Source organism: Boleophthalmus pectinirostris, unplaced genomic scaffold (assembly GCF_026225935.1).
Source record: "Boleophthalmus pectinirostris isolate CB_2022bp ecotype Guang Dong unplaced genomic scaffold, ASM2622593v1 HiC_scaffold_14, whole genome shotgun sequence".
Lineage (NCBI taxonomy): Eukaryota > Metazoa > Chordata > Actinopteri > Gobiiformes > Gobiidae > Boleophthalmus > Boleophthalmus pectinirostris.
In genome coordinates, this window is record NW_026571047.1 from 33147572 (window position 1) to 33165067 (window position 17496).

Sequence of the window (17496 nt, forward strand, 5' to 3'; positions counted from 1 at the left end):
ATAAGATGAAACAAATTAAGAGCCAGAGCAGTGTTCTGAAATGTCCCCGTGTGTCAGATGCCCTCCCCGTGTGTCAGAAATGCTACAGTGGGACTAGATCCAAACCCAGACGCCTGGACCAGCGGAGAGCAGCTCTGGTTCAGGTCGGGCTCAGATGAGTTTCAGTGGGGAGTGGCATTATAAGAGGCTCAGACGGAGCAGCGCTTTCTTCGGGAAAAACCAAGTGCGCGGAGCACGGGCCGCTCACAACAAAATAGTCCTGTAACAAACCAGACCGGATCCACGTTTCTGTTCTGCTTTGCTCCGCCTCGGACCCAGTCACGGCCCTCGAACACGGAGGACAGCGAACAATCTTACGGACCCAGCTGGTGTTCTGCAGAGTTTTTATTATAGATCCATGGTGTTCTGTCGAAATGGGCTGCTCCGTCGAAATGACGTGATTTTCGTGCGCCTCTCACGCGTTCCACACAAACAAGACTCGGTTTACTCAAACAACGCAGAGGTTCTGTTTCCAAATGTAGCTTCTTTATATTTAGCTCAGAGTTTGTTGCAATGGCAGACAAGAATCCACGACCAGATCGCCGCAAACGAAAGCCCGGGTTTGAGGCCGTTCTAAGAAAAAGAGAACGGGATAAGGAGCGAGGCCACACTAAGGTGATTCTTGGAGATTCCTTCCAGCGATGGCGCGCACTGAAGCAGGAGAAGGGACTAAAGACGGACGCGTTGGTCGCTAAATTTCTTCTGGACAGGTAACTTCTGCTTTTTATTAAAAAGTGGTTTATTTCTAACGTTTTTCAGGACACGAAGGCGATATCCTGTATCTGAAAACGTAATTTTCATGCAAACAAAAAGTCCGTTTGCTGCTGTTTGTTGTAGTTAGTTGTAGTCACGGGTCCTCTGCAGCGAACTTGTTTTCTAGGATACACTCCTGCATTAAAAACGTACACGTAAATCTAAGTAATCGTTAAGATCTTGCACAGCATACATGACTCTCACACAACAACTTTATTATAACTCTGAATTTCGTTGCAGTTATGATAATGTCTCGACTGCCCCGCTACCTCAAACTCGATGGGTGAGACCCCCGCAGACTCCGGTTTCCACCATTGTTCAGGATTCGCTCTCAGACGGGTAATAATGTACAGAAATATGTTTTGTTACTGTTTTGGTGGTTATTATTTCACTACATTATTTGTTAGGAAACATGTTTTATTGTCAATATATTCTCGAGGAAATATTTCTTCATCTGAAATGATTTGTGCAGCTCTAAACTATCCACACTTTTCAGGGATGGCAGCAGCAGTGAAGACCAAATTTGTGCACCACATAGAAAAACTAGGTAATATAAGTTTTTCTCTAAAATAAGCAGCTCCTGTCACTTGATTTTGTAATGTATGACTTTGTTCAATTTGTAACATTCTGTTTCCTCCACCTCCAGAGATGAACTGATTGAAAACATAGATGAGGAAGAATTCAACAGTCTCCAAAACACTACGTGTGTATTATTGTCATTTTAAGATTCCTGCATTTGTGGATTGATTGTAAATGACAATCATTGATGTTTTTAGTATCGACTGGGATGATGAAACCTGGACTCCAGAAATGGAAACACAATCACAGTTTTCCTCTGAAGAAGATGAAACAAAGGACTTTGACTCTGCCTCTGATGAGAGTCAAGATCTACACTACACACCACCAATTTGTCTGCGGTACTTAGTTTTTTCCTAGACTCAACTGTATGTAAGACATTGGCTTGGTGAGAGTGTGAAATGTTTTACTCCAACCCCCGACACAAAAGAATGTACTTAGCACATATTGGGGGGTAGAAGACTGAGCCAATTGTTATTTTCTTGTCACACTGTGCTTAATGGCATTTGCATTTTCTCACTGCAGGGCTGGGGGTGCACTGAAACAACCATTTTGTGTCGACACATTGCCACAGATTCACATGGATGAAACGGTCCATGATGAGCCTGACGACTGTGAAACTGTGGAAGATGCCGTCCCTCCTGACACTGCTATGGCTGTTATTGAGAAAGACGTTTTGGGAAAACAAGCGTCCATCATCTATCATGACGTCTTGAAGCAGCTTCTAGATTACCTAATCCTACCTGTGGACAAATGCACAGCTCAGGACCCTATCTCAAAGGTGTCATGTAATGCACCAAGACCCTTTAAAGTTTCAGTGAGAAGAAGATGCACAGCTGTAATAGCAGAATGGGTGAGTCAGTGGCAATAATCCACAATACAAAATTAACATATGGAAATAATAATACACAATATATACTATAATATCACTGGGAGAAGCTAGAAATGGAGTAGTTTTGTGGCAGTAGTAGTAAGAAGTAGTAGCAGGAGCTGTGGAAGTAGCAGCAACTGTGTATTCATAAGTCACATTATTTCATTTGTCTTATTTTGTTTTCCATAGATATGTCCAAATGGACACACCGTTTGGAACTGGAGCTCCCAGCGTTACTTTAAATGTGGAATGCTGGCGGGAGACTTCATGTTGGGTGTTAATGTCTTGTTGTCTGGAAGCAGCTTCCGAAAAGTGGCACTTCTCTTCAAATTTATGAATATGGGAATGATTGATCCCACAACATTCCACAAGATCCAAGATGACTTCTGTGTGGATAACATCACCAACTTCTGGAAGAAAGACACTGAAGGGATCATTAATGAGTTAAAAGAGAAGGACTCTGTTGTGTTGCTTGGTGAGTGATTGACACTTTATTACATACAGTTGCTAATATGAATTTGTCAAATGCCTTTCACAAACACTTACTCTTTGTTGAACTTTTGTTCTGCGCAAAGGTGATGGTCGGATGGATAGTCCAGGATTTTGTGCACAATACTGCACGTACACCATGATGGACAATGACACAAAGAAGATTGTTTACATGCACAGCTCTGACAAACGAGAGACCCAAAGAAACTCCGTCACCGTGGAGAAGCACTGTTTCCTAAAATGCATGGACGAAATCATGAAAGACTTGACAGTCAAAGAAGTTTGCACTGATGCACATTCTCAGATATCTTCACTGTTCAGTGCGTGGATTATATTTTGAAAATGCTTAGAGTCTGCAGAGAATAATAGTGATATAATTTGTGGATTTGTTCAACAGAGAGTGGAGAATACAAAGACAAAGGAATAAAACACTCACTGGACGTCTGGCATGGTGCTAAAACTCTCAGCAAAAAGATTTTGGCTGTATGTTTATTTTTTAGTATGAATACATGTTTTTATATTGTAAATCTTTTTTTTTTTTTTTTTTTTTACTACATTGTTTATTAATTTGTTTGTGTGATTAGGCTGGACGTCAAAAGGACTGCTCCTTGCTGCTCACCTGGAACAGGGATATAACAAACCACTTCTGGTTCTGCTGTAAAACGGCTGAAACATATGAACACTTCATGGTCAGTATAAAAGAAAGATTTAATTTCATGTCTGTTTGATTTACATTGGAGAAATTGCAGTTGACCACCTTTCAAACTGTTTCTACTCTGATGAATGAGAGATTATACAAAATGTCATGATTCATACCAGAATGGGATTACAGTAATAATCATATTTCTCATACTTCAGGATCTATGGACTGGACTTTTACATCATGTGACTGGTGTTCATCAGTGGTGCTTTGGCTCTTGTGATCATGACCTGTTGGAAAGCGAAAGGAACAAGCCACTGATTCCAAAAGACTCTGTGGCTCACCAGCGGCTACGTGATTTAATGCTGGATTTGCGATGGCTGAAGACTGTCACAAAGTTCCTGTCTTTTAGGTAGGCTCATGTGTTACACAGAGATGGGTAAAGTAGAAGTACAAAGTGGTGATCCAAAGGGGAAAAAAATCAAGCAACGTTAATTGTAAGAGTGTAACGTCTGATTTATAATTTCAAGTTGATGTAGCTGGAAGAAACAAAAACACAAATGTGCCAATCATTTAATATTGTCAACACAAAGCTTTGTCAGTTATAGACTCATTAGGGAAGAGTAATCTAAACCTTTACTCAAAGTAAATCTAACCCACTTCTGCTGTTACATTTGTAAACTTAGTGTTTTACTTATAAAACAAAAAATGACCAGTATACACACATTTTCACACTAAGGTCGACTGCAGAGCTGGAGTCATTCCACAATCATGTCTCGATGTACGCTGGAAAACGCTTTGCATTCTCCAAGAAGGTTTATGAGGCACGAGTCCACTTGGCATCGCTGGACTACAACAATCACCTAAACAGAGAACCCAGGAGGAGAAAGGACGGCTCCACACAGTATGATTTCCCAAACAACAATCATATTTATACAGCATTTACATTTGAAAACATAATTTGGACATAGTTGAGTGTAAATTTATAACTGATTGTGTGTGTTTGTTATTTGTGTCTAGAAAAGGAAAGCTTTACAACAAGAGGACAAAGACGTGGCATCTGTACACACACAAAGCCCCAAAAGAGTACAAGTACATCCCTGATCTGCAGACACTCATACTCCGATCAAGACTTTTGTCCCTGAGAGGAATGGCTGATAGTTTCCCTTCAAAACCCGATGATCCACAAAGGCTTGGGCCTCTCACAGGTAACACTGCCCCAACAAAACAAGAGCAACATGTCAGCAGAGGGCTATGTAAGCTGGCACTACATCAATAAGAGCACATTTAAATAGGATATACTTATTTCTACAAATATCTACTGGTAGTAGAACATTTCATTCGTCACACCTCATGTAAATATATTTGTTAGAGGTAGCAGTGGAAAAAAAAATCTATCAGCACTGTACTTATTTCACTGTTTACATTACGTTGTTTCTGTAATGTAATCAGTGAATTAAGTAAATATTAACTTTAAAATTATTAGCGCAAAAAGTAAAATATTAACTGCACAAAACAGAAAGAATTTATGTAATAGTTTCCCATATTTTAGCTTGTTTTAACATTTGTGGGTCATTTGACACTTTCATATTTGAGGCCGGTGTTGTTGCTTCTATGGAGACTAATTAAACAAAGCTGAAAAAGTGATTAAGAGAGAAGCCGCCTCCTGCATTTAAATCACGGTGCAATACTAACTGCAAAAAAGTCAGCCAAGAGCAGTTTTACAACCTGAAGTAGCATTTGGTAACTTGCACAGGATCTATTAGCAACACACATTTGGACTACCCGTTGTACAGAACTATGTTTTTACCAACCGGTAACGGTAGAACAACTGATAACAGTAGCACTATGGGTAACGGTTGAGCAGAGCCGTACACTGGCACAACAATTAAATATGTCCAAAGGGTGGAGAGCTTTTGTGGAGGAGCAGCTGAGTGCAGATGCTGAGGACTTATGTGCGCTGTTTGAGAGCACGATAGTGGACTTTGGTTGTTGTGTTTAGAGCAGTGCTGCTCCTCCTCAGAGGATCCAGCAGCTCTTGGACTCGGCTTTGAGGGCTCTGAGCGTGAGAGTCGTTCAGAAGAACCTCTATGACTCCAAATTGCTTCAGATATTAATGAAAACATTACAACATCACCCTTAAAGTCGACTACAGACAAGTTCACAGAGTGTTTGTGTCACAAGACTGCACGAGTATGTGTAAGTTTGTATTCTCTTATCTCCTGCAGGTGTCCAGTTCCCCTCTCTGCTTCCTGGTCTGACTCTACAGATTAAAGAAGAACCCAACATCAAACAGGAGGAAGAACAGCTGCAAGTGTGAGTCTCAGACACTTTCAAACTGCAATTCTTTATTTACTTATTCATCTCTATTACAAATATTCAGATTGATACAAATGTATCTTATATTTTTCAGGTGTGTCCTAGAGTTTAGTGCTGTGAACGTGAAGACAGAAGAGTCCTCAGAGGACATCAAAACAGAGACATTTGTCTACATAGAGGACACAGAGGGAGAGGACATCAAAGCAGAGACATTTGTCTACATAGAGGACACACAGGGAGAGGACATCAAATCAGAGACACACATCCACTCAGAGACTGAGGGAGATACAGAGCACTCTTCTGACATTGACATTGACAGTGATGAAGACTGGAGAGCTCCACTCAACTGTTTACCTGTGCACACGGACACAGGAGCTGATGGAAACCAAAACAACCAAGAGACCAGAGTTAGAAGAACCGCTGCAGAAAACTCACGTCTGTTCCTTAAATACACGGCTGCATTGGAGACCAGAGCCACTTTGAATAATGGAGACATGGCAGGAGCTGATGAAGAAGATGAGAGCAGGAAACACAAGTGCTCCATTTGTAAAGAGAAATTTGGATCTACATATAAACTAAAAATACACAGGAGAGTTCACACGGGAAAGGAACCACTCAGCTGTTCAGTCTGTAACAAACTGTTTGTTGTAAGCTCTCATCTCAAAAAACATATGAGGAGACACACAGGAGAGAAACCATTCAGCTGTTCAGTTTGTAAGAAAGTCTTTGCCGATAGTTCTAGTCTGAAACCACATATGAGGACACACACAGGAGAGAAACCATTCAACTGTTCACTCTGTGAGAAAACATTTGCCCGAAAGGACCATCTTGATTTTCATATTATGACACACACAGGGGAGAAACCATTCAGCTGTTCAATCTGTAAGAAAGAGTTTACAGTAAGCTCTGATCTCAAAAAACATATGAGGACACACACAGGAGAGAAACCATTCAGCTGTACAGTCTGTAATAAAGTGTTTTCTGTAAGCTTTCATCTCAAAACACATATGAGGACACACACAGGTGAAAGACCGTTCAGCTGTTCTGTGTGCAAGAGAATGTTTTCTCAACGCACTCATCTCAAAAACATATGCGGACACACACAGGGGAGAAACCATTCAGCTGTTTAGTCTGCAAGAAAGCGTTTGCTGTAAGATCTGATCTCAAAACACATGTGAGGACACACACAGGGGAGAAACCATTCAGCTGTTCAGTCTGTAAGAAATTGTTTGCTGTAGGCTCTGTTCTCAAGAAACATATGAGGATACATACAGGGGAGAAACCATTCACCTGTACAGTCTGTGAGAAAACATTTGCTCAGAAGTGTCATCTTAATACACATATGAGGATACACACAGGGGAGAAACCATTCAACTGTTCATTCTGTAAGAAACAGTTTGCTCTAAGCTCTAATCTCAACAGACATATGAGAAGACACACAGGGGAGAAACCATTCAGCTGCTCGGTCTGTAAGAAAGTGTTTGCTGATAGTTCCAGTCTCAAACCACATATGAGGACACACACAGGCGAGAAACCATTCAGCTGTTCAGTGTGTGACAAAGTGTTTGCTGATAGGTCCAATGTCAAAACACATATGAGAAAACACCACAACCAAGCGTGGATTGAATGAATAATACTCTGTAAAGCGTCTTTGAGTGTCCAGAAAAGCGCTGTGTAAAACTGATGCATCATTATTGTTACCATAAACCACGTGTCTTCTCTGTGGACCAGATTTCCAGCTCCTTCTGACTCTGGCTCTCATTGACTTATATTGAAAAAAAGATCCGTTCATCTGTATACGTTTTTCTTCACACTAGCGGGGAACTTTGAATGTTTCTGTACTATGATCACATTTGAGCTGTGGAGAGTTGAATAAATCACTTCTAAATCTAATTCCGCCTTTTATTTATTTCAGTTTGTGTTTTTGTTCTGTTTTATTCTACATTTACAATAGTTTTTAGGGACACACCTGCTCTTGTGTCAGTGGCATAAATTAGCTTCAGTGTTATCGTTTGTCTATATTTTTTTCAAAAATATATCATACGTCAAAATGTGTAATCCAGAAAGGCCTGTTCATGTTTTCAGCCTGTTAGAACACTTTATCATATGTATATTCTTGATTACAAAATTGCTGAATGACTTTATTTTTACTTTTTGTCCCAAGCCAAACCTAATCAGTCCACCGGTGTTGTTCACTACTGGACTTCCAACGATTTTAAACACATTTGTATCATGGCATGTTAACCAGGACTCCAAATCACCATTAGGTCCTATTAAAAAAAATTTAAAAATATTGTTAATCACTGTTGTTACAAGAAATAATGTAGCGCATGATACAGAATATTATTAATTCATTCAATTCAGTCATTTTATTTGTTTGAGCAACAACAGTATTAACAAACAAGGATATGTACATGTACATATTTGGAACCTGGTGCTCAAAAGGAGTAGGATGATGAAACTAGAGTCCTGTGTGTTTTGTATTTTTTTTTTTTTTTTTTTTTATTATTACTATTTTTTTTTTTTTTTTTTTTTTTTATTATATATTTTTTTTTAAGCGATTTGTACTTAGTTACAATTATTCACTGGCAAAAAAATTATAAAATAAACTTTTTAACCTGCTTTTTTTCTTTCTTTCTTTCTTTCTTTTTTTTTTTTTTTTTTTTGGATCATTTGATCCATTTCCAGGTTTTGTTCATCCGAGTATGGTGCCATCGTGTGGACAACAGCGAGAACTGCAGATATCCGCAAAATCTGTTCCAGTTCTCCTGTGTGGCCGCTAGAGGGAGTGTTAACCGTTAAACTATTTTATTTATGAACGTATTTATTCATTGTAACAATGAGCATATATTATTACAATAAAAAAGACGATTTGTAATTAATTTACCTTTAATGTATTTTTTATTGAATACTTTATACTTTATATTACTTTATATTATAATTTATACTACTATTTTTTCCAAATTCCTGAAGTAATGCTCAGCCCCTGTGCGCCCTCATGTGGACAAAAATGGAAAGTACACATATCCCCCAAAACTGGACTTTTACCAAAATATTAAAATCATCATCATCACACTCTTGATGCTGAATTTAAAATTATAAATATACTAACATTCGCAAACAATAGTAACAGAAAAAAATGCTGTTCTGACAAATAGATGGTTTTCCTGTTTACAAACATTCGCAGATGCTAAGCGGCTAAGTGGTTAGCATAACACTTCCTGTTGGAGTTCTGTAGTGTTTGATTAAAATCGCTTTTCTAGTCGGTTCGCTGTTGTAGAGTTTTGCGTGGTTTGTGTCCTGTTGCTGACAGCCTTTAGAAGAACATATCATATCGTGTTTAGATCTTAATTGTTTAATTTGCTCTCATAATAATATTATATTATGTCATGTAGCCACAAAGAGGCTAGCGCAGGCTACACTAGCTCCTCGTTTTACCGTCACTGTTGTTTATTCCCCCGGAGTAATAATATTAACTAACTAAATAAATAAATTACGTTTGAGGGTTTGTGTGTGTGTGTGTGTGTTTTTTTTGTTTGTTGTTTTTTTGCGTCATTGAAGCGGCGTGAGCTAATGAGCCTGTGCTAGCTAACGGTCAGTTCATCGACAGAATTGAACAGAAAAGTTTAAAACCATTGATCTATCTGAACGGTTAACGCTTTATAAGACGCTGACATCATGTCCAACAAAGTCGTGAAAATTGCAATGTAGTAGTTTTTATTGAGCTTCATTCATTTAATTATTCATTCCTTCATATTACTGACATGTACGTTTGTTCTTTGATTACATTTACGTCATCCATTCTTACAGTGTGTTCTTTTCTTTCACTACCTTCAAGTTCAAACTCATTTGCTCTGGTAACATGACAAAATAAACTATATACGTACTATCATACTTTCTATTGTCTCTATACAGTTATTATTTGGGGACCACAGTTCTCCTAAAAACTGGTGAGACATGCACAAATGTTTACAGTTTCATCCAACATGTCAACATGGCTGATAGGTATGACTGTGTTTAATATCTTTAAGTCTTTAAGATGATCAATAACTTTCTGGACGTGTATGCGGACTGTAAAAATATACTAAATATAAATATATATGGGGGTGCTGTCTGTATTGACCTGATACATAATCCATCTGAGAAAGAACTAATGATTGTACTAGATTTCTGAGCAACCACTGTGGGAGTCTGATCATGCCCACACTTCCACCCATTTTCTTCAGTATGTGATCTACATGGCTCCATGTAAATTTAGAGTCCACTATTACACCCAATAATTAAATTTTTTCAACTTGTTCAATTAGAATTGCTCCATGAGTGAGTGAGAGTGAAAGAGATTTTGAGAATGTTTATTTTTGATGTAAACAAGTAAATAAAGGGATAAATAAACAAAAGTGTTGTGTAGTTTTGGTTCTGTTTTACTGTTCAGGCAAATATATCGAATACTACAAAGAAGTGCAGAAGAAAATATGCTCTTAAATCAATAAAAATAATGACTTTATTGTAAAGAATCAGTTTTTGATAAGGCAACATCTTTAATACATGGTAGAAAGATAAAAATATTGATTTACCATAATACATTGTCTTTAAAATAAAAAAATACGGTTCATTTTGGCATTAAAATAACCGAACTGAACCAGCATCAAGTTACATATAATTTGTTGTAGATAAGATAATTTAGTAGATGCATTTACACTTTGTGGCCACATGAGGGCGGTAAACATTAAGAAAACTGCAACGTCACAGCAAATGAACTTCCCCTGACCTGTAATCTGACATGGTGAGATTGCCTGTTTATGGTTTATATCCATGGATACAGATTAGTATAATGCTATATTGTCTGATATTTCTGGCAGTTTTTTTTTTTTTTTTTTTTTTGTCTTGAAGGGAAATCATCCATCTGCCCTCCGCTTTTGAGCAGTACAGTTGCCATGGTGACACAAAGCACCCACAACGATTAGCTCGCGATGTTCACAGTTACAGGGGCGAATTTGAAGCCAGGCTCTATATTTGGAATAGGATTTTTTTTTTTAACAAACAAAATAGAAGGAAAAAAAACATCAGAATCATGTAGAGTGGGTTAATACGAACATTTTAAGACCAAAATTACGAGGCTCACAGCAGCAGTTACAGAGAGAGGGGCCCTAATATTCCAACGTAAGTCAATGGGAGCTAGAGTCAGAAGGAGCCAGAGGAGCCACATGCGAACTTCCTGTTGTAGCAGCTTGTGCGTTGGCTCCGTCCTCTGAGATAAACAGTCTATGGTAACTCCTCATATGGTTTTTGAGACTACAACGTTGAGCAAACACTCTCTTACAGACTGAGCAGCTGAATGGTTTCTCCCCTGTGTGTCTCCTCATATGTGTTTTGAGACCAGAGTTGACAGCAAACATCTTCTTACAGACTGAACAGCTGAATCGTTTCTCCCCTGTGTGAATCATCATATGCGTGTTGAGATGACACTTCTGGGCAAATGTTTTCTTACAAACTGAACAGCTGAATGGTCTCTCCCCTGTGTGTGTCCTCATATGTTTTGTGAGATGAGAGCTTATAGAAAACACTTTCTTACAGACTGAACAGCTGAAAGGTTTCTCCCCTGTGTGTGTCCTCATATGTATTTTGAGATGGGAGCTTACAGAAAACACTTTTTTGCAGACAGAACAGGTGAATGGTTTCTCCCCCGAGTGTGTCCTCATATGTGTTTTGAGATGAACCTTTTGAGCAAATCTTTTCTTACAAACTGTACAGCTGAAAGGCTTCTCCCCTGTGTGTGTCCTCATATGTGTTTCTATCTGAGAGGGTAGAGCAAACACTTTCTTACAGACTGTACAGCTGAATGGTTTCTCCCCTGTGTGTCTCCTCATGTGTTTTTTAAGATCAGAGGGTAGAGCAAACACTTTTGTACAGACAGAACAGCTGAATGACTCCTCCTCCATGTGAACTCTCCTGTGTATTTGTAGTTTATATGTAGATCCAAATCTGTCAATGTCAGAAGAGTGCTCTGTGTCTCCCTCAGTTTCTGAGTGGATGTGTGTCTCTGCCTCAATGTCCTCTCCCTGTGTGTCCTCTGTGTAGACAAATGTCTCTGCTTTGATGTCCTCTGAGGACTCTTCTGTCTTTACAGTCACAACAGTAAACTCTGAGACACACCTGAAAAATATAAGATACATTTGTATATTTCAAACCCAATCTGAATATTTGTTTAAGAAATGAATAACAAAATAAGGAATTGCAGTTTGAAAGTGTCTGAGCCTCACACTTGCAGCTGTTCTTCCTCCTGTTTGATGTTGGGTTCTTCTTTAATCTGTGGAGTCAGAGCAGGACTCGGAGAGGGGAGCTGGACACCTGCAGGAGGTAAGAGAATACACACTTACACATACTTGTGCAGTCTTGTGACATGAACACTCTGAATTTGTCTGTAGTCGACTTTAACGTTAGTGGGGCGTCTTTTCTGTCATCCATTTCTTATCTGGCAGATTGGATGGGACTTGGGCCCTGGAGTGCAGTATTGAGAACAAACTGCATTTTGATGAATTACTAATTAATCAACCAAACCTAAATAAATATTTATGTGATTGATCATTTTTATTTAAAATGTAAAATACGTTATATATTAATATTGATGACATAGACTTTTGGGGACAACTTTATTTAAGAAATAGGTTTACCAAAACTGAACAACTGAATGGTTTCTCCCCTGTGTGTGTTCTCAGAAGTGTTTTAAGATGAAAGTGAAGAGAAAACACTTTCTTACAGACTGAACAGCTGAATGGTTCCTCTCCTGTGTTCACAGTGGCTCTGGTCTCTTGGTTGTGGTGGCTTGTGTCTGTGTGTGCAGCTGAACAGCTGAATGGAGCTCTCCAGTCTTCATCAGCGTCAGAAGAGTGCTCTGTGTCTCCCTCAGTCTCTGAGTGGACGTGTGTCTCTGAGCTGATGTCCTCTCCCTGTGTGTCCTCTCTCTGCTCAGTTTCTCTTTGTTGAAGCAGTGAGGACTCTTCTGTCTTCACGCTCACGCCACTAAACTCTGGGACACACCTGAAAAACATAAAATACATTTATATATTTCAAACCCAATCTCAATATTTGTAATAGAAATAAATAATGAACGAAATCTTAGTGATTACTTTAAATTTACATTTACGTTTTTAACAATAACTAACTAGTTCCTACTACAACAAGCAGCAGCAAACGTACTTTTTGTTTGCATGAAAATTACGTTTTCAGATACAGGATATCGCCTTCGTGGCCTGAAAACGTTAGAAATAAAGCACGTTTTTAAATGATAAGCAGAAGTTACCTGTCCAGAAGAAATTTAGCGACCAACGCGTCCGTCTTTAGTCCCTTCTCCTGCTTCAGTGCGCGCCATCGCTGGAAGGAATCTCCAAGAATCACCTTAGTGTGGCCTCGCTCCTTATCCCGTTCTCTTTTTCTTAGAACGGCCTCAAACCCGGGCTTTCGTTTGCGGCGATCTGGTCGTGGATTCTTGTCTGCCATTGCAACAAACTCTGAGCTAAATATAAAGAAGCTACATTTGGAAACAGAACCTCTGCGTTGTTTGAGTAAACCGAGTCTTGTTTGTGTGGAACGCGTGAGAGGCGCACGAAAATCACGTCATTTCGACAGAACACCATGGATCTATAATAAAAACTCTGCAGAACACCAGCTGGGTCCGCAAGATTGTTCGCTGTCCTCCGTGTTCGAGGGCCGTGACTGGGTCCGAGGCGGAGCAAAGCAGAACAGAAACGTGGATCCGGTCTGGTTTGTTACAGGACTATTTTGTTGTGAGCGGCCCGTGCTCCGCGCACTTGGTTTTTCCAAGCTGGACAGATGAATAGGCCTGTCTGGATCACATATTTCTGGATTACACATTTTGAAGTACAATATATTTTTGAAGTAAATACAGACAATGAACCATAATACTGAAACTAATTCATGACACTGACACAACAGCAGGTGTAGCCATAAAAACTATTTTAAATGTAGAATAAAACACAACAAAAATACAAACTGAAAACAAATTAAAAGCAGAATTAGAAGTGATTTAGAAGTGATTTATTCAACCCTCCACAGCTCAAATGTGATCATAGTACAGAAACATTCAAAGTGCCCCACTAGTGCAAAGAAAAACATGTACAGATGAATGGATTTTTATTTTTTTTTTTACATTCTTCTAGGCAAAGAACTCCTGATAGAAAACGTCTTCTTCCAGGCTGAACAGCTGGAAGGTCTCTATCTCTGTCTTCTCTCTTGTGGAGTGAGATGATGCTTCCTCACAAATGTTTTCTTACAGATCGAACAGCTGAATCCTCCTGTGTGTGTCCCACAGACTGTATAAACAAGCAGATTATGCAAGTGTGACGTCAACCACAGCGTTCGGCTCCACTCAAATGAAGCTCACGATGTTCACGGTTACAAGGGCGAATTTGAAGCCACGCTCTTTTTTTAAACAAACAAAATAGCGAAAAAATACCCAACAGGATCATGCAGAGCAGGTTGATACGAACATTTTAAAACCAAAATGACGAGGCTCACAGCAGCAGTTACAGAGAGAGGGGCCTTAATATTCCAGCGTAAATCAAGGGGAGCCAGAGTCAGAAGGAGCCGGAAGAGCCACATGAGAACTTCCTCTTTGGAATGTGTCGGCTTGTGCGTTAGTTATGTCCGTCGATATATGCAGGCTATGGTGCACCCTCACATGTTTTTTGAGATTAGAATGATCAGCATACACTTTCTGACAGACTGAACAGCTGAATGGTTTCTCCCCAGTGTGTCTCTTCATATGTGTTTTGAGATAAGTCATTCGGGCAAATGTTTTCTTACAAACTGAACAGCTGAACGGTTTCTCTTCTGTGTGTGTGCTCATGTGTGTTTTGAGGTCAGAGTTTATAGCAAACACTTTATTACAGACTGAACAGCTGAATGGTTTCTCACCTGTGTGTCTCCTCATATGTTTATTGAGATGAGAGCTTACAGAAAAAACTTTCTTACAGACTGAACAGCTGAATGGTTTCTCTCCTGTGTGTGTCCTCATATGTATTTTGAGATGAGAGCTTAGAGTAAACACTTTCTGACAGACAGAACAGCTGAAAGGTTTCTCTCCTGTGTGTGTCCTCATGTGTGGTTTAAGGTGAGAACTTGCAGAAAACACTTTCTTACAGATAGAACAACTGAAAGGTTTCTCCCCCGTGTGTGTCATCATGTGCGTTTTGAGATGAGAGCGTAGAGCAAAAACTTTGTTACAGACTGAACAGCAGAAAGGTTTTTCTCCTGAGTGTGTCCTCATATGTGTTTTGAGTTGAACCTTTTGGGCAAATGTTTTCTTACAAACTGAACAACTGAATGGTTTCTCTCCTGTGTGTGTCCTCATATGTTTTTGGAGATGAGAGTTTCCTGTAAACTCTTTCTTACAGATTGAACAGCTGAATGACTCCCGTCCTGTGTGAACTCTCCTGTGTATTTGAAGTTTATATGTAGATCCAAATCTCTCTTTACAAACAGGGCACTCATGTTTCCTGCTCTCAGCTCCTTCATCAGCTCCTGACATGTCTCCATTGTTCACAGTGACTCTGGTCTCTTGGTTTTGGTGGCTTCCATCAGCCCCTGTGTCCATGTGTGCAGGTAAACAGTTGAGTGGAGCTCTCCAGTCTTCATCAGTGTCAGTGTCAGAAGAGTGCTCTGTGTCTTCCTCAGTCTCTGAGTGGATGTGTGTCTCTGCCTCAATGTCCTCTTCTTCTGTGTCCTCTATGTAGACAAATGTCTCTGCTATGATGTCCTCTTCCTCTGTGTCCGATGTGTAGACAAATGTCTCTACTTCAATGTCCTCTGAGGACTCTTCTGTTTTAACAGTCACAACAGTAAACTCTGGGACAGAACTGAAAAATAAAAGATACATTTGAATATTTCAAACCCAATCTGAATATTTGTAATAGAAATGAATAACAAAATAAAGAATTGCAGTTTGAAAGTGCCTGAGACTCACACTTGCAGCTGCTCTTCCTCCTGTTTGATGTTGGGTTCTTCTTTAATCTGTGGAGTCAGAGCAGGACTCGAAGAGGGGAGCTGGACACCTGCAGGAGGTAAGAGAATACACACTTACACATGCACGTGCAGTCTTGCGACACAAACACTCTGTGAACTTGTCTGTAGTCTGCTTTAAAGGTGATGGGGCGTCTTTTTTGTCCATGAAGTTATAAATGGGTCAAATGACATTTTGCAGTTTTCAGAAGCTCAAGAAATTAAAATATAATGGCAGAGAAAATGTATAGATTTTCTGGTATATATAAGTGTCACCAGCAAAAACAAAAAAGCCTAATCTAAATCTTGTCTCCACTTTAGACTCCTGCAGGGTCCTTAGAGTGATGTCATTACATGATACATGAGGAGAGATCTCAGATTATTTTTCAAATTTGCCCTTTAACTTTGTTTTACTGAATGACATTGATGAAATAGGCTTTTGGGGACAACTTTATTTAAGACATAGGTTTGTCCAAACTGAACAACTGAATGGTTTCTCCCCTGTGTGTGTCCTCAGAAGTGTTTTAAGATGAAAGTGTAGAGAAAACACTTTCTTACAGACTGAACAGCTGTATGGTTCCTCTCCTGTGTTCACAGTGGCTCTGGTCTCTTGGTTGTGGTGGCCTGTGTGTGTGCACCTGAACAGCTGAATGGAGCTCTCCAGTCTTCATCACTGTCAATGTCAGAAGAGTGCTCTGTGTCTCCCTCAGTATCAGAGTGGACGTGTGTCTCTGATTTGATGTCCTCTCCCTGTGTGTCATCTCTCTGCTCAGTTTCTCTTTGTTGAAGCAGTGAGGACTCTTCTGTCTTCACGCTCACACCACTAAACTCTGGGGCACACCTGAAAAACATAAAATACATTTATATATTTCAAACCCAATGAATATTTGTAATAGAAATAAATAATGAATGAAATGTTAATGATTACTTTAAATTTACATTTACGTTTTTAACAATAACTAGTTCCTACTACAACAAGCAGCAGCAAACGGACTTTTTCTTTGCATGAAAATTACGTTTTCAGATACAGGATATCGCCTTCGTGTCCTGAAAAACGTTAGAAATAAAGCAAGTTTTTAAATGATAAGCAGAAGTTACCTGTCCAGAAGAAATTTAGCGACCAACGCGTCCGTCTTTAGTCCCTTCTCCTGCTTCAGTGCGCGCCATCGCTGGAAGGAATCTCCAAGAATCACCTCAGTTTGGCCTCGCTCCTTTTCTTCTTCTCCATTTCTTTGAACATCCTCAAACCCGGACTTTCTTCTGCCGCGAACTGGTCGTGGATTCTTGTCTGCCATTGCAACAAACTCTGTGCTAAATGTAAAGAAGCTACATTTGGAAAAAGAACCTCTGCGTTGTTTGAGTAAACCGAGTCTTGTTGTGTGGAACGCGTGAGAGGCGCACGAAAATCACGTCATTTCGACGGAGCAGCCCATTTCGACAGAACACCATGGATCTATAATAAAAACTCTGCAGAACACCGGCTGGGTCCGTAAGATTGTTCGCTGTCCTCCGTGTTCGAGGGCCGTGACTGGGTCCGAGGCGGAGCAAAGCAGAACAGAAACGTGGATCCGGTCTGGTTTGTTACAGGACTATTTTGTTGTGAGCGGCCCGTGCTCCGCGCTCTATGACTCGAGTGCTCAGGTCCTGCTCCTGTGCTCCAGGATGAGCCTCTGTGTCCTTCAGACCTCTCAAGACATTTGTAGGATTTCTTGATATCAGCCACTTCAGTTCTGTTCCGGTGGTTCGCCCGGTGTAGGGGCTTGTCCTGTCATGACGGTCACAATTTAACTTA

The 17496-nt window shown here is 39.8% G+C and overlaps 3 protein-coding genes across 3 annotated transcripts; 1 reads left to right on the top strand and 2 right to left on the bottom strand.

The window, feature by feature from the left end:
- Positions 1-230: 230 nt before the first annotated feature.
- Positions 231-7580, top strand: LOC110165462 (uncharacterized). The gene is given in 16 exon segments (XM_055150562.1): positions 231-749; positions 1033-1131; positions 1289-1339; positions 1439-1495; positions 1569-1709; positions 1894-2221; positions 2429-2714; positions 2815-3048; positions 3126-3211; positions 3313-3417; positions 3587-3780; positions 4108-4272; positions 4389-4576; positions 5597-5684; positions 5782-6770; positions 6773-7580. Coding segments are annotated over 16 exon segments (3753 nt in total). The 5' UTR covers positions 231-552; the 3' UTR covers positions 7318-7580.
- Positions 7581-10576: 2996 nt separating this feature from the next.
- LOC129407833 (gastrula zinc finger protein XlCGF71.1-like) lies at positions 10577-11690 on the bottom strand. The gene has a single exon (XM_055150041.1). The coding sequence runs from the start codon at positions 11624-11626 to the stop codon at positions 10853-10855; it is 774 nt and encodes a 257-aa protein (XP_055006016.1). The 5' UTR covers positions 11627-11690; the 3' UTR covers positions 10577-10852.
- A 2066-nt stretch (positions 11691-13756) lies between these two features.
- LOC129407832 (oocyte zinc finger protein XlCOF22-like) lies at positions 13757-17228 on the bottom strand. The gene is made up of 4 exons (XM_055150040.1): positions 16803-17228; positions 16343-16545; positions 15670-15757; positions 13757-15562 (listed from the first exon to the last, which is right to left on the bottom strand). The coding sequence occupies exons 1-4, from the start codon at positions 16997-16999 to the stop codon at positions 14266-14268; spliced, it is 1785 nt and encodes a 594-aa protein (XP_055006015.1). The 5' UTR covers positions 17000-17228; the 3' UTR covers positions 13757-14265.
- Between the last annotated feature and the right edge of the window lie 268 nt (positions 17229-17496).